At 47.6% G+C, this 21257-nt stretch overlaps 2 protein-coding genes across 4 annotated transcripts; one reads left to right on the top strand and one right to left on the bottom strand.

Moving 5' to 3' along the window:
• The first annotated feature begins 1394 nt into the window (after window positions 1-1394).
• Window positions 1395-10716, top strand: LOC128399254 (tetraspanin-4-like). Its single transcript, XM_053360499.1, has 8 exons — window positions 1395-1492; window positions 4001-4080; window positions 5199-5390; window positions 6026-6100; window positions 7017-7118; window positions 7497-7625; window positions 9429-9512; window positions 10212-10716. The coding sequence occupies exons 2-8, from the start codon at window positions 4012-4014 to the stop codon at window positions 10278-10280; spliced, it is 720 nt and encodes a 239-aa protein (XP_053216474.1). The 5' UTR covers window positions 1395-1492; window positions 4001-4011; the 3' UTR covers window positions 10281-10716.
• Window positions 10717-11067: 351 nt separating this feature from the next.
• Window positions 11068-21170, bottom strand: AKT1S1 (AKT1 substrate 1). 3 transcript variants are annotated; one of them, XM_053360497.1, is made up of 5 exons: window positions 20536-21170; window positions 19390-19826; window positions 15475-15552; window positions 13410-13558; window positions 11068-12212 (listed from the first exon to the last, which is right to left on the bottom strand). In XM_053360497.1, exons 1-5 carry the CDS (start codon window positions 20721-20723, stop codon window positions 12069-12071), a joined length of 996 nt encoding a protein of 331 aa, XP_053216472.1. In that variant the 5' UTR covers window positions 20724-21170; the 3' UTR covers window positions 11068-12068. The 3 variants fall into 3 exon arrangements, with proteins under 3 accessions (XP_053216472.1, XP_053216471.1, XP_053216473.1); XM_053360496.1 differs by having other exon boundaries at window positions 19360-19826; window positions 20536-21168; XM_053360498.1 differs by having other exon boundaries at window positions 19360-19826; window positions 20618-20640.
• Between the last annotated feature and the right edge of the window lie 87 nt (window positions 21171-21257).

The following is a 21257-nucleotide window of genomic DNA, read 5'->3' as shown; positions in this document are numbered from 1 at the left end:
CAGCATTCTGTACCCGCTGGAGTTTCTGGGACAGCTTCAAGGGCAGCCCCACATAGAGCGAATTACAGTAGTCAAGCCTGGAGATGACCGTCGCATGGATCACTGTGGCCAGGTCAGGGCGGGAAAGGTAAGGGACCAACTGCTTGATGTGGCGAAGGTGGAAAAATGTCGCCTTGGCTGTTGCTGTAACTTGCGCCTCTATGGAAAGGGAGGCGTCAAGGATTGCACCCAAACTCTTAACGGAAGGTAATGGCACTAATTGGGCCCCCGCAAGAGAAGGGAGTTGGTCCCTCATCCCCATGCCATCCCGACCTAGCCATAGGACTTCTGTCTTCGAAGGATTTAGTTTCAATTGGCTCCCACAAAACCATCCAGCCACAGCTTCCAAGCATCTGGTCAGTGTGTTCAGGGCCGAGTCGGTGTGGCCATCCATCAGCAGATAGAGCTGAGTGTCATCAGCATATTGGTGACAGCCCAACCCAAAGCTCCAGATAATCTGGGCAAGGGGGCGCATAAAGATGTTAAAAAGCATCGGGGAGAGAATTGCGCCCTGCGGCACTCCACACACCAAGGAGTGGCGCGACGACATTTCCCTCCCTAATGCCACCCTCTGTCCCCGACCAGAGATAAAAGAGCACAACCAGTTACGGGCTATGCCCTGTATCCCCACGTCTGCAAGGCGGTGGTCCAGAAGATCATGATCGACCATGTCAAAGGCTGCTGACAAATCTAAAAGGATCAGCAGTCCTGACCCGCCTCAATCCAGTTGTCTACAAATATCATCTGTTAGGGCAACCAGAGCCGTCTCCGTCCCAAAACCAGGACGGAAACCAGACTGAAATGGCTCTAATGCCGATGTTTCCTCCAGAAACCTACCAAGCTGTTCAGCAACCGCTCTCAATTACCTTACCCAGGTATGGAAGATCTGAGAACCCTGAGATCCAGTCTCTGCAAGCGTGTTTTAACTCCCTCCCTTCCGCGGGGGCATAATTTGGAAACCTCTCGAAAGCAGAAAGAGAAGTTATTCTCCAATTCCATACAAATCTACTCCGAAGTAAGTCTCATTGAGTCCAATAGGACTTGCTGTACTGAGACAGGAATAGAACAAAATCCTGAGCCACACGCTTCTGATGTTAATGCGGTACAACTGAGTCGCTTTTCATTGTCCTTTTTTGCGGGGGAGGGGGGAAGGTTTAAACAAGAACGGGGGTTCGAATCCGACTGGACGTCTTTGTCTCGAATAGAAACCCGTTTCCCTCCCAGAGCCCCCCGGGCTCCTCCCCACAGTCTCTAACACGCCCCCCTATTACTGCCCCCCTTTCTCCACTCCCATTTCCTTCCCCCTGTCCCGTGCTGGAATTTGCTCCCCCTCCCTTTCCATCCTGCATCCCATCAGAGGACAAGCAACTTGGAAGAGGTCTAGGTGTCTGGGAGGGGGGCTCCCGCCCCAAATCCGCACTCCCGCCCCAAAGTCTCCTGCCTCGAGACCAAGGTGAGGGGCGCACGGAAATGAATTTAGAATGGGGGGGAGGGATGTGTCGAACCAGGGCTATTTTGAAGGGTATAAAAAGCAGGAGAGGACTCTCTCCTTGGGGGGAGGGGATGATTTCTGCTGTATTGCAATATTTTTCTGGGTCCCATAGAACTGATTCTGCCCACCCTAAAGTCTCTTACTTGCAAGATCGGGGGGGGGCAGGGAGAGATTTGGCAGCTGTAGTTAGTTAGTTCCCTCCAGAGGTATTGGTACTTTGTTAAAAGAAAGACGAAAGAAAGAGATCCCAAGGCTCCTTTCATGTTATTTTGCTTTTCTCTCCTTTGGTCGTCCCCCCCCCCCCCCCGCTTTAGGGAAATAATTTAAGGGAGAGCGGGAATGGATGTGCGTTTTAAAAGCCCATCACAATTTTATGGGTTATTTACTGTAAGGAATATATTTTCGACCAGTTCAGATTCGGGAATTTAACACTCTTGTTAAATCCAGAAGAGGGGGGGTGAGGTTTGGATCTTGAATTGGGAAGGTGGATCTGGAATGTGGGTTATGTTTTATTTCTACAGAATGGGTTTTGCTGAAAAAATGGAAAAGGAACACTGTCATGAGTGGCAAAAAGGCAAGGAATGAGGGTAAGGGTGGGGTAGCTTTAGCAGGAAAGACCTACAGGGTGGGGAGCGTTTGGCTAAGGAAAACTTGGCAATTTCTTTTTACGTGGTCTGGGGATAAACATTGCCCGTCTTCTTTCTCGCCTTCATGTACCTTCATCTTCAGCGCACATGATAGAGGGGATGTGTTGCCCTACAGGAAATCTGTAATCTGGGCCTGGACAAGGGGACTTTCCCACCCCCTGTTCATTTGTTGTTTATTTATTTAGCTTTCCCTAAATCAGATAATTTACTGCTTTCCCTCCACTTCCTTAGCTGCTTCGTCTGAAGGGGGTAAATCAACGTTTTATGTATTTCAAGTTATTTTCCTAAAAAATAAAATTAAACAGTGTTCTACTCTTAGTTGTTTTGATACTTAAAACATGGTGCGCTCTCCATTTAAATGGGACAACAAAATAAAATAAAACAGTTCCCAAGCTTGACCGCATTCATAATTTTTATTGCAGTAATTTTCAAGAGGAGGTGGGAAACAGGCAAACCTTTAAAGTTGAAAGTACATAAATACGGCATTGTTCTTTTTAAAAAGCAGAGTATATGAACATTGGGAACCAAAAATAACTCTCTCCAGATGTCCAGAGGTTACGATTGAAGGTTGTTTGTGTTTGCGGGGAAGATTTTGCCATTCTCTTGATAGGCCTCTCAACTTTTTTTGGCTGTTAGGGAGCTGCTTGAAATCAAACTCCCCTCAGTTCTGCTTGAATACACAGTTCCCTTGCTACTGGCATGATATAGAAAGGACATAAGGGGCCATTGCTCCTAGGCCCTGCCCCACAAAAATTCAAAACTATGTCTAATCTTTGTTCAGAAGCATCTTTATTTCTGACCAGCCTACTGATTCTGCACACTTTAGAAGCCATAGTGAGACAGGGCTGTGTAGTGGTTAGACTGATGGGGCTATCTTCAGGGAGAGACCTGAGTTCAAATCCCACCTCAGCCATGAACTTTTGGCCAGAACTTAGCCCAGCCTACCTCACAGGGTGGTTGCCAGGATGCAATTGGTGAGAGTCCTTGAGCCACCCTTTGCTTTTTAATAACATAAACCAAAATTTGTACAAAATTGTACAAACCGATGTGCCAGGCCTGAAGGCCATAGCCACCAACTTGTTTGATTTGATTAAAGAGGGTGGTGAGCATTTAAAATTTTCAGTATGTCCAAGAGACGGTCTTTAAACGTTATGTAGAATCCACAATACCATTTCTAATGCTAACCAGGTCTTGACTTGCCCATCCTCCCAGTTAGGCCGAGGAATTTTACCTCGGCCTGTTTGTTTGGGGTCTCCCAACTCTGAAATGCTCGTTTTTGTCTGAGGAAAGGCTTCCTTTCATATAATTAGCCTAATCACAGTTTGGCTGAAGTGGCACAGGGGGGAAAAAACACACGTTTCTCTGAATTTTTTCAGTGTGAGTGACACTGAGTAACACCAGCCTAGTAGTTCTTAATTATAACAGTTGTATCCTGTTACTCCTCCAAGGGGATCAAGGTGGCATACATAGTTTTCCCTCTTAATTTTTTTTATTATTTGAATTTAAAGGGAATAAAATATGAAAACCCCCAATAAATTGCTTGTGGGATCCAAGCAGACTTTTTCACCTTCCCTCTCCTCCTCTCTCTAGCTCCTTTGCAGTCCCAAGCCCCACAGAGCAAATTAGGGAAAGGGGAGGAAGCTGCAGGGGAGAGGAGGGTAGAATCCTGTTGCATGGACAGCTTTGGATACATCACTTCATTGTTTTCATAGGGGACCAGGATTGCCTATGAATTTCTGCCAACTGCATTGTAAATGCTCATGTATGAACGTTCCAGAATCACAGCATGTTGTTTTCTTTTGCCCTCCCCCCCCCTTTCCAGACACATCCACCATGGGGGTCAGCCGTGGCTGCTTGCTGTGCGTTAAAGTGAAGATGTTTGTCTTCAACCTCATCTTCTGGGTGAGTTGCAGTGGGTCCGTGCACCTCCCCTCAGACAAGGTTGTGTGAATGTCAAAAAATTCTTCATCGGATAGCCTTTCTGTCTACATCTGACCTGGGGCCTCCCAGGATTAGTGGGAAGGGCTTATGGGCCTGTTATTGGTGGCAGGGCATTTCTCTTTTAATAAATAAGAAACGCAACAAGTTGCCTTACAGGCTTGTAAGGACGAACAAGATGGAAAGTGCATTTGTGTGTTAAAATGCTGTCATTTTATAGCAAACCAAAAATCTGCCTGTAGACTGCCTGAGAGACCCCGCTCTCCAGTATTGGCTTGAACCACTTGTGATGTCACAGAAGTTTTATCAGCACTGTAACTGGCAGGGGGGTGTCAACAACAGAATGCTGACAGCTGCTCTATTTGTTCCAATAAAAACTTGGCACAGGATTGGGAGTCAGGAGGAACTAGAATCATAGAATCATAGAGTTGGAAGAGACCACAAGGGCCATCAAGTCCAACCCCCTGCCAAACAGGAAACACCATCAGAGCACTCCTGACATATGGTTGTCAAGCCTCTGCTTAAAGACCTCCAAAGAAGGAGACTCCACCACACTCCTTGGCAGCAAATTCCACTGTCGAACAGCTCTTACTGTCAGGAAGTTCTTCCTAATGTTTAGGTGGAATCTTCTTTCTTGTAGTTTGGATCCATTGCTCCGTGTCCGCTTCTCTGGAGCAGCAGAAAACAACCTTTCTCCCTCCTCTATGTGACATCCTTTTATATATTTGAACATGGCTATCATATCACCCCTTAGCCTCCTCTTCAACTAGATCTTGTTTGTAGGAAGGGGCTGAACTGAACTGAGAGCGTTTGTGGCTGGTGAGTGGAGACTCAGCCAATGATCTCTTCCATAACAGCATCCTGGACGGAGGTGGGGGGGAGGTGGTACCATCAGAGGTGGGGAACCTCAGGTCATGCGCATCTCTCCAGATCTCTCTACTTGACCCTCAGGACTCTGCCCAAGCCACACCCCTCACTAGCCTTGATCTTCACCCTCCTCTAGTGATTCTACATGCCTGGCATGTGTCCCCAAACAGTGATAATAGCTCTTCTTGGTGTGAGCTTGCCTTCTCTCCCCGTAGCTCGGCGGCTGTGGGGTGCTCGGCGTGGGCGTATGGCTGGCTGTGACCCAGGGCCGCTTTGCCACCTTGTCGTTCTCGTTCCCGTCTCTGTCGGCAGCGGGGCTTTTCATGGCGACTGGAGCCATCATCATGGTTGTGGGCTTCCTCGGATGCTTGGGGGCAGCCACAGAGCACCGCTGCCTCCTACTGACGGTAAGAGGTATCTCTCCACTGGGTCTTACACTGTGGGGGGCGGGGCGGATGGGGCATGAGTGTGAGAGACTCGGATGAAATTGGTGCAGAGGTGTCTAATGAGATCTTCGGTCGGGGAAGGTGCCCGGCAGAGAAATGGGCAACTGACTTAATTCAAAGCAGAGTTTCTCTACAGAACCTATGTTAAATTCAAGAATGCTCAGCCCTGCTTTGGAGCATTGGCAGAGTGCAGGCATCAGTAGGAAGCAGAAAAGTGCATTTCTGAGATGCTGTGGACAAGATGGGGTCCAAGAGGTGCATTTTTCTGTGCATAAAACCATTGGTGGCAGTGACATAACTTCGCTTGTGGGCCATCTTGCTTTAGATATGTTGTTGTTTTCAATTTTTCTTCCTGATTGTGACTTGGCTGGCTGGCTTGAGCGATGCAGAGCTGTGGGTTCTGCATGTATCTTTCAGCCATGCCAGTGATCTCTGCTTGCAGTGCCAACTTGTGGTATTCATTCAACTGTGGATGGCTGGGAGGAAGGAGGGCACACTTTGTTCAGAGATGCACATATCTGTAAACACAAAACTGTGTTGTATGAGGCTTTCTCCTTCTCCCTGGGATTGCTGACCTGGGTATCTCTCTTCCCTAGTTCTTCCTGGTCCTCTCCACCCTCTTCCTCCTGGAGCTGGTTGGGTTGCTGGTTTTTGTCACCTGTAGGGACAAGGTAAGGACCTTCCTCACCCCGTATGTAGAATGAGGATGGTGAGATCCAGTTCATTTGGGCAACCTGCAGTCTGCAGGCCACATTCAGCCATCACAGGCCTGCAGTGCAGCCCCCGCCCCTTGCCACTGCTGAGTGCACACTCTGATACAAGATAGTTTACTTCAAGATGCCATTATAATACTGGCAGCTCCCTCTAGCACCCGTGCTCTTAACAGATGTGTGTGCAGAGAGGAAACTGATTCAAACTATGAGCCTGTCCCGATTCTTGTGGAATGAGAAGAGTCCATTGTATAGACCTCATGAATCATCATCCTGTACCTCCCCACCACACCCCATATACTTCTTCAAACTTTGGGTTCTGCCAAGCTTGCTGATACCTTCCACTTGTTAATGGATGGTGCCATTTTTGGCTACATTAGGATCTACACTCAGACATTGAGTTTGCTTGTATCATGTATACGGAACAGTTGCAGTGTGGATAAAGTTATTTGAGTTACATGCTTTCTTAAGATAGCAGGTTTTAATTCGTCCTTGGAATTTGGAATATTGCACCATTTCATTTAGGGTGGTATCTTCCAGAAAGAGGTCTGGAACCCACGGAATTAGGAAGTGAGGTAAGAGAGAATGGAAGTTCAAAAAAGAGTGGGGGCTGGACTTCAAACTGTTGGAGTGAACTACTTGGCAAAGTCTCCACCCCTAACTTGAACATCGGAGGGTTTCTCGATACTCCTTCGGTTTGGAGAAGTTTAGAAGAAAAATGGCAGGGCAGGGTTTCCATCCAACTTTGAAAAAGCACCATGAGGGCTGTGTTCGCCCCATCAAGACAAAGTCACAATCTAGTCTCTGCATCACTCTTACCATCGCGCACACAGGTGCTGCTGGTCCATTGGGTGTGCTTATTTTGTCCTTTCTCTAGTTTGATAGATATGCCCAGTCCAATCTAAAGGAAGGACTTCAGCTGTATGAGACAGAGGGAAATGTGGGTTTAACCAGAGCATGGGACGTTGTGCAGAATGAGGTGAGTGTTACACACACACAAGCACACACACACACACACACGAGTTTACAGTACTTCCAAATGGTCATCAGCCACATCCTAGCAAATTCAGTCTGCTCAATTAAAGCTGATTTTGAGTTCTTGTGCAACAAACCCACTTCCCTAATAGATAGGGATTTTTTTTGCAAGAAAGAGGTGGGGGAAAGGCAGTAGGAAGTTTGGGATGGCACTTGCATCATGCATTGCCATCTAATCTGCCCACAAACAGGTCATCTGGAAGAGAATTTAGAGAGCTAAGAAACAGCCAGGGAGATTTCCCCCACTTTAAGCATCCTCATCCCATTTTGGAAGAGCACCCCCCCCCCCCGTGTGAGACTGATTTCTCCCCTTGCTTCCCAGTTTCGCTGTTGTGGGGTGCAGAACTACACAGACTGGTTTGAGGTCCGCAACAAAACGTGGGTTCCCGAGTCCTGCTGCTTGCAGCAAAGTGACATCTGCCAAGTGGACAGCGCCAGCTGGTGGAAGGAGGTGAGACGGCAGCAGGAGTTGCCCTCAAGGAACAGAGAATCCCCTACGGCTGTGGGTTCCAAATTGGGTTGTCCACTGATCCCCCTCCAGGAATGCTTGTGTCCTGAGCAAGTGGCAAATGGCTAAATGCAGGGTCCGATTACCAAGGCTGGTCTGCACTAAAACCCTCCAGCAGACCTCTTTCTTGGAGCTGTTGAGGTTGAGAGGGCCTTTGACACTCTGTCCTGCGACAAAAGTATCAGCTTCTGGCTTTTGGCTGTAGATTCTCATCTCCCTCTCTGACTATACCCCACACTCAAAATTACTTGTGTGCTGTTCTAACTTCATGGCTTATCCCAGTGAATCTTGAGAACTGTCACTCAAGGAGGTGCCAAGACCTCTCTGTTTTTAACATTTTGTGCATTAAATGTTGAGCTGTCTCAGGAAGGAGGGAATGATGAAACCAGAGGGGGAAGGGGTTCCTAGTCTTTGGTGGTCTACGGACCAGCGCATGACTTTTATGAAGCCCCCAAAAATTTCAAGACTAGCTACTCTGTGTGTCTTCTTGCCGTTAGCAATATGCCTTTGTGGATTGCTTTTCCTGAGGAAAGCGGCCTAGCCCAGTCCTCCTCTGATGTTTCAACCCAACTGAGTTTTGGTGACGGCTGCAGCGAAGTCTTTGATTTGCTTCATTAATGCTGCTTCTCAAAGCTGTCGTGTTAATTTAACTCATCTTTTTAACTGTGAGACTTTCTTGCTCTTTTTTTTGAGCGGGATGGCATATCTGCTTTATGATTTTTAAAACGTCAGGTTGTTTACACTTAAAAGTCGCTAATGAGAAGCAGGCTATAAATATATTGGGGGAAAACACCAACACCTAGTCCAGGCTGTAGTATGGATACATCCAATTTTATTTAGTTATCTTCCTCCCTTCCCCAATATATTTTACTCTCAAAAGACTTACATAAAAGGAGAGTGGCAGTCAGCCTATTAGCGTGACCAGTTACCAGCCTGGGTTGCTGCAGTTTTAACAATATAGGCAAATTAGGTTCAGAAAAGAGCACTGAAGATGACCCGCTGCATGGAAAATAAACCTGGGAAGAAAGGTTGAAGGAACGGGGTATGTTGACAGACTGAGAGGGGTGTGTGTGTAATAGCCCTCTTTGAGGAGAAGTGCTGTCACATAAAGCAGAGGCAGGGAACTTCAGGGTCAAATGCAGCCTGCCAGGCCTATCTGTCTGTTGAAATTTCCCTCAGCCTCATCCCTCACTGGTGCTGCTTCGTATCTAGAGTGGTTTTGCCTGACTGTAGTACGTCCTTGAACTCTCCTAATGCCTGTTGCTTGTCTGGATGGAGGACAGAGAGGGGTGACTGTGCAGAAACCAGTCTACTTACTGCACAGTGGTAAAATTTACCTTCACTCCTTCACCCACCCTAGCCTGCAGCTCCCAGCTAGTTGCCAAGAAGAAAATGCAGCCCTCCTTCTGGAAAGGTTCCTGATGCAGAAAGAAAGGCTTGTTCACTTCAGCCCAGTAGATCAGAAGGGGGGAGACTTTAAGTTATAGGAGCTGATTTGGGCTGAATATTCAGTTTAATACTCAACCCAAATATTCAACTGATTGATGGCCAGCGCTGTTCCACAATGGAACAAATGATCCAGAGTTCCTACTAGAAACAGCTTGCATGTTAAATAAATGTTAGATTAAATGGAAGACGACATTTTTTCGGTGCACAAGAGTGTGATCAACCCAGATCGGAGGCACTGCCTCTTCTTGCCAGCGCTCTCTGGTCACCATGTTTGTTTTGTGCTCTATTCCCCTAAAGCCCTGTTACGAGAAGGTGAAACGCTGGCTAGGAGAGAACATCTCAGCCATGGGCATCTTTGCCGCCTGCATCATTGTTGTCCAGGTGAGCAGGAAGGAACAGCCATGGGAGGGGACACGCCTGACCTGGTGCAACAACGCATGTGCCACCCATTACCATCAGCAGAAGAACGGAAGGTGGGGTTGTCTGCAGGGGACCACAGAATAGGATGCAGCTAGGGCAGGAATTATTTCCAACACTGGCCATGGTCCCACAGGGAGTAAATAAACTGGCAGCAACACGTAAACTGGTCCAATCTGTGCTTTCAAAAGGCATCCCCCCTTTAGGAGAGAAGACTGCCCAAGAGGATGGTTTCCTGACTGGGAAAAGACCACATAGAAGCTGCCCCTGCCACCTCCAGTTTGTACAAAATGGGTCAAGAAGCAGGGGACTGGGAAGCCAGAAGCCAGGGCATTGGCTCATTTGTAGAGTCTACGCAGTTAGCCAATATGGGGCCTTTTAGAAGTTGTGGACTAAAACTCCCATCAGCCCCAAGCAGCATGGCCAGAGGTCACAGGTGATGGGAGTTGTAGTCCAAAATTATCTAGAGGGCAGCCCATTGGCTATACCTGGTCTACACGGACAGGCAGCAGCTTTCCAGCCTTCCTACATTTTAGAGGCAGCAGCGAGGATGGGAGTTCAGGAGGCAGCATCTTAATTCCAATATTGTAAGGAAGTGACATGCTGGGCTGGGACTCCCCCACTTTTTTTGTTGTCTGTCTGACCTCCTTTATGTCTCTCCAGGTCTTGGGCATCGTTTTCTCCATGCTGATGTACTGCCAGGTGCGGCGGGCGGAGAAATACTATGACTGAGCCCCATCCGAGTACATTCTTCATGCCTCCGTCTTTGTGGCTCAGAAGCAGCACCAAGGGGATTCCTAGCTCCTTTAGGGCACCCACTTTCCCTTGCTTCCTCTCCCTTTCGCTTTCCTTCTTATTTGAGAGCCTGAGGCCTTTTGCTAAAGATCATTCCTGCCATTAGACTCATGCCATATCTGCTGGGAGAGGAAGATACCCCCCCTTCCTTCTGAAGGACCTCGTTTTTTGCTAAATCTTTTATTGTGCGTACCTCTTTTCAGGCCTAGAGTGGGATTATATTTCCTTTCACCTTAGCCTACATAATCCCCCATCCCACCCCTATATTTTACATCGTGATCCTGACATCTACCCACCCTTTGCCCTTCAATCTTGTTGCTTTTGTATATAACAGAACTATACCAAGCACCAATAAAGCAATTAATCCCTTTCAGTCACTCTATTTATTTCCTGCTGCACATTTGTATTTTGGGCTAGGGGTGAAGAGTGACAGCTGCGCAGAGTTCTTCATGCTAACTCTCCATCAGCCCAAATGGCAAGTGATTTTACGAACGAGGCGATCTCCTCTTTGAGGGAGGGGGGATATAAACAGAAGGAGGAAAATATATAATGGGGCATGTTTCTCCCCCTCCTGTTTTGCTCCGCTCACATGCCTGGATGAAGGTAGCTGGTGGTACAGGAAGAGGTCTTCCCCAAAGGCCTGCCATCCCACCACCTTTCTGGAGATGTAACTCCCCCTCCCCTTCTAACTCACTTCCTGTCAATCAGACAATACAGCAAAAGAGTTGGTAAAAGACAGCTTTTTTTAATTATTATTATTATTATTGGCTTGTAGGTTTGCAGGAAGGAGAAAAAAAATACATCCTCTCCCTTCCAATTCACCAATCATCTTTGGACAAAAATAGAGGGCCAGGGCCACAAAGCGCCCTTGAAAAATCTGATACAAAAGTATTATGCTGGGGCAGCGACGGGGTGGGTGGAAGATAACCGGAGGGGTGTAGGTGACTCCTAGAGCCGCTTTTACATCCCGCCTGCCATGAGAGCAGCCTCACCTTTGCACCACCCCTCCCCCCCAAGAGGGAAAAAAGGACCCTGAAGTACCGCTCCTGGAAACTGGGAGAGAGCTATGCATGGGGAAAATGGGGGAGGGGGAGGTGGGGCAAGCACAAAACGACAGGATTCCTTCCCCCACCACTGCTGCCCTGCTCTACAAAGGGTCAGTTAGGTCAAGTGTATAGACAAACCCAGCTTATGTGCAAAGGATATTTTAAGACACTTATTTTGGGAGGAAGAAAGCAAAAAAAGGGGGGGGGCTTGGGGAACTGACGAAGGGAATCCACCGCAGCCAGATGCTGGGGTAGATTGGAAGGGTTGATGGTGGTGGCAAGAACAGATATGGGGGTGTATTTGTTGTCAGTATCCGTCCGTAGTGTTCCATTTCCCTCTTCTATGTGTCGGGGACCCCTCTCAGAAAAAAACAACAACAACTGTACCTCCTCAATTAGATAGGATAGAAGGGGAAAGTGGGACAGAATTTCTGGCGTGGAGAGAACGGGAGACAATTGGACCCTCCACGCCAGCTGTAGTGTAGAGATTGAGGTCATCACTTTAATTTAAAGCTTGTGGGAGCTCAGGAAGGGTAGGGTGGGACAAGAGAGGGGAGGGAATTCGAGCTGTATGGCTTGAGGGGAGCTTCCAACCCTGTCCACCGATTTGGATGGGGGGGGGGGAGAAATAAAAGGGCACAAACAGAGGAAGGGGCGGGACAAAGGGCCACCAGATCCATTAGTATTTCCGCTGTAGTTTCTGGAAGTCGCTCGTGTTGAGGCGCGGCCGAGGCAGGTCCCCAAACATCTCTGTGCCATCTGACACCCTCAGCACCAGAGCTCGCATGCTGGCGGCAATTTTCTCCAGGTCGGGGGACGAATGCTGTATTGAGGAGCAAGGGAGAGGGAGCCAGGTGGAGAAGTCTTTGTTATTTGTTTTAAATAATTATGCAAGTCAGCAAAACTAGATCGTTCCCATCCTACATCTAAATTCAGATCTCTACCTAAAAGAGCTTTTCGACTGGGAGTCTGGAGGTTCTGCCACCCTACTTCCAAAGTCTATGCATTCTACTCTAAGACGCACAACTCCAAATTGAGATTCGGTGTATTTCTTTTCTTCTCTGTTGTCAATGCTTATAACACAGAACAATATAAAGGCATCAGGGCAGTGTGCGACAAAATTAAGCACCATTAAAAAAGTAACAGGTCAATCAAGGATGCTTTAAGCCACCATATACGCCTGGTGGTATAAGAAGGTATTCCAGAAACACCTGAAAGTTAACAGTTTTTTGGGGAAAGGGGGGGTCTCCCAAATCTCTGCTGGAAGTGTGTTCCATAGCATGGGACTGGTGACACTAAATGCCCAACTCCTAGTGGAAGTCATTTGGCCCTTTGTAACCCAAGATACACCCCCTTCCTTGAGATCCTTCACCTACTTTGCTTTCTGGCTCTCACTAGTTGCAAGCAGCTCCAGCACCCAGGCCGCCCCCCAAGTCTCCCTCTTCTCCATTAAACCAGTCTCAGGCGTTATCCTTTGCTCAAGCACCATTACAAAAACACCATTGCTGATTTTCGCATAAAGTACACATCAAACAATTGTCTGCCAAAATCATGAGGAGGGTGAAAGGGCTGTGGAGGACTTACAGGCCTCACCTTGCTCACTTCCGACTTCTCTCCCGTTGGCCACGCACATTCAAAGCCTATCTTTGCAATCGTAAGAACTTGATTTTTAAAGAAAGCAAAGCAACGCTGAGACTCCTTGCCTGCTGAATTAACGCAAACGGCATTCGTTTCTGTGCATTCAAGCTGCAGCCACAGGATATGCGCAGCCCCAGCCACTTACAAGAGCTACAGTGACACCTGTCGGAACTGGGGGGTTTGAACTTTTTGCAAATGTGGCCCCAGCATCTTTCCACCAGGGACCCTACCACCCTGCTGGAAGATGTGTTTTTTCTGGAGTTTACCCACCAGCCGAAGCCTACACACCTGTCTTAAAAAGGAAGGGGGAGAGCTCTGGAGTGTACCCCCCCCAAAAAATATGTCTGCCTTTCCAATACACACATTCTCAGTTCCTACCCACCTTGCTGTTCTCTTCATCAGAGGATCGCATCTCTTGCCGTTGCTCCTTGAAGCCCCAGATAGGCACTGAGACAGGCAAGGACTTGGCATACTGATGGCTGAGGGGTGGAGGGGCTGTCTGGCCAGGAGCCTCCTCACTTAGACTCCCATCTGGGAGAGAGAAATGGGGGGAGAAAAATGGGTCAGAAGGACGGAAGGCAATAAAAAGAAATGAACCACCAGAAAGCATCCTCCTCCCTAGCTACAGGAGGGAAGGGATAACATCACTCTCGCAGGAACTATGCTCCCATTTATTTCGAATTCCTAAAACTCACTAAGGCAGTGTTTCTCAAACTTGGGTCCTCAGCTGTTGTTGGACTACAACTCCCATAATCCCTGACCACTGGTCCTGCTAGCTGGGGATGATGGGAGTTGTAGTCCAACAACAGCTAAGGACCCAACACTGCACTGAAAAGGTTGTATGTTTTTTACAGATGAGTGATGTTGTTTTGCAGCACCCCATGAAACCTCCGGCTTTTGCTGTCATAGCATGCACCTGAAAAGGAAGGTTCAGTTTTGGCCGGGAGAGGCCTGAAGAAAGACTCCACTACAGGAAGCCAGGCACGCACATTTCAAGCAAATGTCTCCCTCCTACTGTATAAAGTCCCTGAGATGCCTCCCTTATCTTTTGTAAATTTAGCAGTAACAAAAGAGTGTCAGGCTCCCTTCCGGAAGTGTTCAACCAAGATAAAATCTCCTAAATGTTACTCCTTTCCTTTGCCCACCAGTTCTTGCAATTACTAGATCAAGTAGTTCCCAATGGCCTGAGGCTCTTGTCAGAACAGCCCAACATATTTGCTGATCTCTTTTCCCTACCTCACCTGGACAGCAAAATCAGATGCATCTCTAGAAGCCGTTCTGCAAGGTTTTTTAGACAGACTCTTCCCGGCTTGCCTTACAGTTTGTAAGATGAACATGGAGCTTCCATGTTCCAAGGCAGTATCTCCAAGTCTGTTGCCGGGTGCTACATCTTAAGAGGTATGTGATATTTGGAGCCAAGTTATCAGGAGGCGGTCTGCCCACTTGCAAGCTTTCCTGAGACATCTGCTTTGACTTTGCTGGAGGTAGAACAAAAGGACTATGGGGACATTTGGCTGGGAAAGGCAATTCGTTTGTCATTAGGATGAACATAACTTCTGCTGCCACCTCCCTTCAAAACCCTGGTAGAATAAAAAAAGTTAATGAATGCATGAAGCAACAGAGCCCTTCTCCTTGTACCCATTGTTCACATTTATTGTATCCTTCCTCTGAGCAGCTCAAAGCAGCAAGTGTGGAGATGGGGGGGTCACCTCATTTATTCTCATAGACCACCTTGTAAGGTAGGCTAGCCTGGCCCAAGGTCACCCAGCGAGCTTCAGGGCCAAGCACGGATTAAAACCCAAGTTTCTCTGGTACACTCTCACCACTTCGCTCCTCTGAGTGCTGATCCTCTCCGATGCCCTACAAGGAAGATCCTGACAAACAGAGAGGGGATGTGGGAAAAACTGCTCCCTCAAGATACCTATAAAGTCTTGAATGACTCCAGGCCTAATGCAATCAGCAGGGACGTGGGTGGCGCTGTGGGTTAAACCACAGAGCCTAGGACTTGCTGATCAGAAGGTCGGTGGTTCGAATCCCCGTGACGGGGGTGAGCTCCTGTTGTTCGGTCCCTGCTCCTGCCAACTTAGCAGTACGAAAGCACGTCCAAGTGCAAGTAGATAAATAGGTACCGCTCCGGCGGGAAGGTAAACGGCGTTTCCGTGCGCTGCTCTGGTTCGCCAGAAGCGGCTTAGTCATGCTGGCCACATGACCTGGAAGCTGTACGCCGGCTCCCTCGGCCAATAAAGCAAGATGAGCGCCGCAACCCCAGAGTCGGCCATGACTGGTCCTAATGGTCAGGGGTCCCTTTACCTTTACCTAATGCAATCAGCAGTATCTTGGCTTCTTCCACATTTGCAGTCAGCATAGTACGTACATTGTGGGAAGCTGGCAGAGGGAGTGAAGAGACTAAAAAAAAAAAAAAGGTGGGACATTCAGCTGCCACTCACCGTCAGTGCTCTCCAGATCAGAGTCGAAGAAAGGCTCATATTCCTGGCTTGGAGAATCCTCGTCCATCACAAACAAACCTGGAAGTGAATTAAAAACAAAACAGAATTAGATCTCGCTGAGTTGTATGCATAGGGACGTTCTATTTGAACATGAGAAGTAGCCGTTCTGGGACTGCTTATCAAGCGATCAACACAGTCACATCCGGAGAACCCCCCCAGCCCCCAATTATACTGGGCTCCCTCACTAGTTAGGTACAGCTATATTTTGCTTCAAGTTCCATCTCTCAACTGAGATGCAAGTGGCAACTGTAAGCAAAGCGTCTTCCCCTTCCTGTGGCAACTTTAAAAACTAAGAAGAACCCATTTGATCAGGTCAATGGCTCCTCTAACCCAGCATTCTGCTCCCAAGAGTGGCCAACCAGATGCCCTGCGGGAAACCTACAGGCACAGGAGAACACTCCCACATGGTGGCTTCCAGCAACTGGTTTTCAGAAGCATTATTATCTCCAGCTGCGGAGGCAGAGAATAGACAGCATGGATCATAGCCATTGAGAGCCCTCTCCTCCACAAATTTGTACAATCCTCTTTTATTTTTTCCTTTTTTAAATTAAATTTTATTAAATGTTACCAAAAAACAAATAAAAAGAAATAGAACAATACATAACCATACATAAAAACATTTTGTCTACACAATTTTCCAGAATGCAGACTAGAAAAGAAGACAAAAAAGAAAGAAACAAGAAAAAGAACGAAGAGAAAAAATACTTTTCATAATCAATTATTCCAAATTCATACTTCAAACATTACAATATTTAAATCCTAGTTAAAATATTATAAAAGACTTCCACCACATTCACCACACGTCTCTTGGTTATCTAATTCACCTTTACATCTGTTCTTCAGTCACTTCCTTTCCTTAAATTCTTTCGTAGTCCATCTAATATTTGTATTCTCAGTATTCTTCACAAGGTTAGTCTAAGCACAACCAAACTTTCGTGTTTGATCCCTGTTTGTGTAAATATTCATTTAAGCATTCCCACTGTTTCTGTACCATAGTTTTAGATTTATGCCTTATTATATCTGTCAATTTTGCTAACTCCAGATACTCACATAGTTTACTTAACCATTCCCTTTTTGTTGAGATGTCATTTCCTTTCCAGTAACTGGCCACCAGCATTCTCGCTGCTGTTGTTGTGTATAGGAATATGTTAATTTTATCTTTGGGGATATCCTTACTCAAAATTCCTAATAAGTATGCTTTTACCCTTTGGTTATATGAAACCTTTATTAATTTTTTAATTTCTTCATGGATCATTTCCCATAATTTTTTGATCTCTGAACATGTCCACCACATATGGTATAGAGTGCCCTTCATCTTATCAAATCTCCAACATTTATTAATCAATCTATTCATTTTTGCTAGTCTGTCTATTTTAAAGCCACCTGGGCCGGTAGCCAATTTTAACATCATATACCTGCGTGGAACTCCTCACCAGATGAGGAGGTGATTTTTTTATTTTTAAAAAGCATTTCTGATTTAAGAACATACCGGAGGGAAAGGGTGGGAGAGGGGTTGTTTTTTTCAGTGCCGAGAGGTACAGATTAAAGGACAAAGCATTTGTGTTCAGTCTCCGAAAAATACCGCATTTCTCATTATTTCCACATCAAAATATAAGCTAAAATGGGAGCTGGGACAGAGCCTGGAAACCTGACAGCCAGTTTTGCTACATCTCCTTAAGCGACACAGAAGCAAAGTTACACGAAAATCGTATTTTTCTGCGATAACATCTGATCGCAATGTACGCCAGCAGTCCAGTTTTCTGGGATGGCAACTGGACCAGCTCATAGTTAAAATGATGGGATTCACTATTACAGAATGTAATAGTGGCACCAAACTTTAATGTCTTTAAAAGGGGCTTAGACAAATTCATGGAGGATAAAGCTATCAATGGGTATTGGCAGGTAGTGTGGTTTTGGTTTTTAATTTTTTTATCGAAACTTTTCAGCACACAATACAATAAATAAACAAACTATTCTAAATAGTAAAAAAGAAAAAGCGAAAGCTGGTGGGTGGGTGGGAATACAAAGCCCTCTGTCAGGGATAGATCTTAACCCTTGTCTCACACAAAAGCGGGTGGACCCTCCCAGCTTTCACCTGGGAGCATCCCATTCATCTCCCAGGCTCCCACCCTGGGAGATCTTCCCTTCTCTGTCTCTCACACAGGATCGTTTTCTGTTTTCAAACCACCACTCCCACTAAAGTGGTCAATTCCGCAAGTTCTATCACCATAAACACCACTTTGAAACACTTTTGTTTCTAAGTTGTGAGCTTGGGGCTATATTGCAACTCTTTAGGGGACAGATTTAAAGAGTTGAAAATGATACTTTCAAGTATTGCTAAAATGGTGAAGAGCTCCTCTCCCCTTTGGGAAGGCAAGGATGGTGATGTGCTGTGTGCCTGGATATGGATTCTGATCTGGAAAAAAGCATTATCCAAAGTTGAGTTTCTGAGAAAAGGGCGTCTCCTATTCAGCTGGCAAAAGCAGCACCCTACAATTACTTGTAGAGCTTGAGACCCAACTACTGCGTGCTAGGTGTCAGGAAACATCCAAGAGGAGTGAAGAAAGCGTTACTTTGGAAGAAGCAGATTCAATGAGAAAGCCACACCAAAATTTCAGCTCATTGTTTATTATCTGTGCTCTGAACAAGACTAGTGCATCCTGACCAGAAGAGGCAAAATACTCAGGATTTTGCGGTGAAGAAAGAAACGCCAAGTTTCTAGGAGTTAAAGGCACACTTTCAGCAGTTTTCCACAAAAGCAAATCTTGATATTGCTATGGACAAACCTCATGCATGGAACAAACCCCTATTGAGGGTGAAATAATAATAATAATAATAATGGCTTTGCACCAAACATTATCCAGACTGATTCAGGTGAGTGTTAGTGCTGCAAAGCTTGCCTTCCTGAATTGAAAGAGGTCTGCTGGTTTCCTCTGGGGACACATTCAGAGCAGAGAATGCTCCAGGCTACTTGAGAAGGGACAGTCCTAGCAGCAGCTCCTGGGAGGCAGGAATAATGTAGGACACATTCACACCATTTATTTAAAGCACTGCTATACTAAAGGGAGGGACTTGCCGATCGCATGGTTGGCGGTTCGAATCCCCGCGGCGGGGTGCGCTCCTGCCGTTCGGTCCCAGCGCCTGCCAACCTAGCAGTTCGAAAGCACCCCCGGGTGCAAGTAGATAAATAGGGACCGCTTACCAGTGGGAAGGTAAACGGCGTTCCGTGTGCTGCGCTGGCTCGCCAGATGCAGCTTGTCACGCTGGCCACGTGACCCGGAAGTGTCTGCGGACAGCGCTGGCTCCCGGCCTATAGAGTGAGATGAGCGCACAACCCTAGAGTCTGTCAAGACTACCCCGTACGGGCAGGGGTACCTTTACCTTTATACTAAAGGGAGCTTAAGGGTAGCAATTGAGAGTTGTTAAGAAACCCCTCCTCTTCTCACAGACCTACAATTCAGAGTTCCCTGGGAAGAGGGATTGATTCTTAAATCACTAAGATTTTTAAACTCTGTGGAAGGAGTGGGGTCTCCCAACAACTTTCAGCACCCATAACGAACTACAGCTCCCATAATTCTTTGAGGGAAGCCACTGTTTCAATGGTATCATTGTGATTTAAATGTATGGTGTGAATGTTGCCTTACTGAATTTACTTCTGGCTGCTGTGACTTTTTGCTTTATTTAAGATGTTGCCCATCACTCCCCATTTTTAGTGATTATACAGCATTTCAATTATTCTACTATCAGTTACTATATGCATTTTAAGGAAAGCTGAGATAAATATATTTTTTCCACAAACAAACCACCGACTGCACATAGACGTACCAGTGGTGTCACTGGGATGCTCTCTCCCACCTGGCTGCTCCAATTCTGTCAATGTGTTCCTGTCTCCTTCATCGTCTTCCTCTTCGGGCTCCTGGCCTCCAGAAGCCTGGGGCAAGGGCCCCTGGGGGGTAGGTGTCCTGTGTGGGGCAGGCTCATCTGAGGCATTGGTAGAGGGGCAGCTCCTGGAGTAAGACCCGTTGGTGGGACCTGGGCGGGGGGCAGAAGGAGGACGGGCAGCATAGGTAAAGGCGGTGGTCTTGTGAACCACCGCGATATCTTCGAGGTAGCGTTGAACGGCATCAGCCAGAGCCCCACTTCCATGCTGTGCGTAGCTGAAGCCACCAGGGGGTGGGGCCCTGAAGGCGGTGAGCAGCACTATCTCATTGCCTGTCTGACGCCGGTACTGTTCTGCTGCAGCAACCAGGGCCGCCCAGCTCTCCTTGTGGTTATCCGCCATGTTCGTCATCCTACAGGCAAACAGAAAAAGAGAAGGGGTACAGACGTTAACGTTATGCAAATAGCAGCTGGGCAAACATTAAGGGCTTTAGTTGACTGAAATATGTATTAAATTGGCTTAAGTTAGGTGGATGAAACAGTACTTGAGAGGCAACCCAACGACCTTTCCTTTTGACCACATGCATGGACTGTATTTGAAGAGAATTGCATTTAATGCCTCTTCTAAAGCAGCACCTGCTACCCACTATTTCTGTAAGCATTTGTATCAAAATAAGAATCATTCTTATTAAAGAGAACTGCTGCCTAATCTATCAGGGGCAAACTTTTGCCATTGGGAAGGAAGGCAAACTAGCACATTTAAGCAGGGAGGGTCAAGAAGCAACGTCTCCAGGGTCCCCAGAAAAGGGCAAGCAGAAAAGCTACCCCTACCCAGACCCCGGGGCTCTCTTTTTGGGGGGTGAGTAATAGACAGTGGGGTCCTTTCTAACAGGTCGCAGTGAGGGATGGAAACAGGGAACCAGGACTCCTGGGTTCTGCTCCAGCAATACGGCGAAACGCACGTTCATCCCTTTGAGGGCGGGGGCGGCAGATCACAATATCTCCAGACAAACAACGCTAACGGGGGGAGGAGGAAGCAGAAGGGGGGGGGACAGAAACAAACACCTTCCCCCTTCCCTTCCAAGAAGGGCTCCAGAGGGAGGGGGGAAAGGGTTGCATTACCTGCCAGCGCCTCTCAGTTCTTCCTCCGCCGAAGCTTCCCCACCCCCCTCGGGGGCCACCACTCGGAACCCTGACCTCTCACCTTTGACCCTCCCCAAGACACTTATGGGCCCCCTCCTCCTCCAAACAACAACCGCCTCCTCCTCCCCCCGGAGGCCCCGCCCACTCCCTCTGCCCTCACAAGGCATGAGAGAGGCGCCCGCACGTTTCCCGTTACGAAGATGGCGGAGCTAAAAGAGCGCAGCGCCCCCTTCCTCCCTTTTAAGGGCCTGAGGGGGTTTTTCATGCCCGATTCAAAGATGGAGGCCGGAGAGCGAGGCGCTGGCCCCGCCCGGGGCTACGGAAGGCGCCTTCTCCTCAGGCAGTCCCTGCCGCGCTCAGTGGGGAGGGGGCTGCTCTCAGGTAAGGGCCGCAGCCGAGAGCGCCCTTCCTAAAAGTGGACCGGGGGCTTCGAGGCGCTTCGTGCAACAAGGATGGAGGAGGAGGAGGCTCGGCGCTGCCCCCTTGCGAAAACGGCGCTGCCATTTAACTTCACTCAGGACTGAACGGCCATTAATAACGGGAAAGCCGCCCATCCTTTTTTTCTTAGGCGCTTTTCAGCTTGGTGCCTTCGGGACAGAATCTGCACTTCGCGGGGGGAGATTCGGTACACGGAGCACTTCCGGTTTGGCCCGGAAGTGGGTGAACCATTGCGAGAAGTGTGCGTCGCTCTACCCTTTTTC

Source organism: Podarcis raffonei, chromosome 13 (genome assembly GCF_027172205.1).
Source record: "Podarcis raffonei isolate rPodRaf1 chromosome 13, rPodRaf1.pri, whole genome shotgun sequence".
Taxonomy (NCBI): domain Eukaryota; kingdom Metazoa; phylum Chordata; class Lepidosauria; order Squamata; family Lacertidae; genus Podarcis; species Podarcis raffonei.
Note: the sequence above shows the minus strand (reverse complement) of the source record. Positions and strands in the feature narration are given on the sequence as shown.

Coding starts and splice junctions, on each gene's coding strand:
- LOC128399254 (XM_053360499.1), top strand. CDS start 4,012: ATGGGGGTCAGCCGTGGCTGCTTGCTGTGCGTTAAAGTGAAGATGTTT. Junction 6,101..7,016: donor TTGTCACCTGTAGGGACAAG/GTAAGGACCTTC, acceptor TCCTTTCTCTAG/TTTGATAGATATGCCCAGTC. Junction 9,513..10,211: donor CCTGCATCATTGTTGTCCAG/GTGAGCAGGAAG, acceptor ATGTCTCTCCAG/GTCTTGGGCATCGTTTTCTC.
- AKT1S1 (XM_053360496.1), bottom strand. CDS start 20,723: ATGCCTTGTGAGGGCAGAGGGAGTGGGCGGGGCCTCCGGGGGGAGGAG. Junction 15,553..19,359: donor GCATCCCAGTGACACCACTG/GTACGTCTATGT, acceptor ATTCACTTCCAG/GTTTGTTTGTGATGGACGAG. Junction 12,213..13,409: donor CTGATGAAGAGAACAGCAAG/GTGGGTAGGAAC, acceptor TCCTCAATACAG/CATTCGTCCCCCGACCTGGA.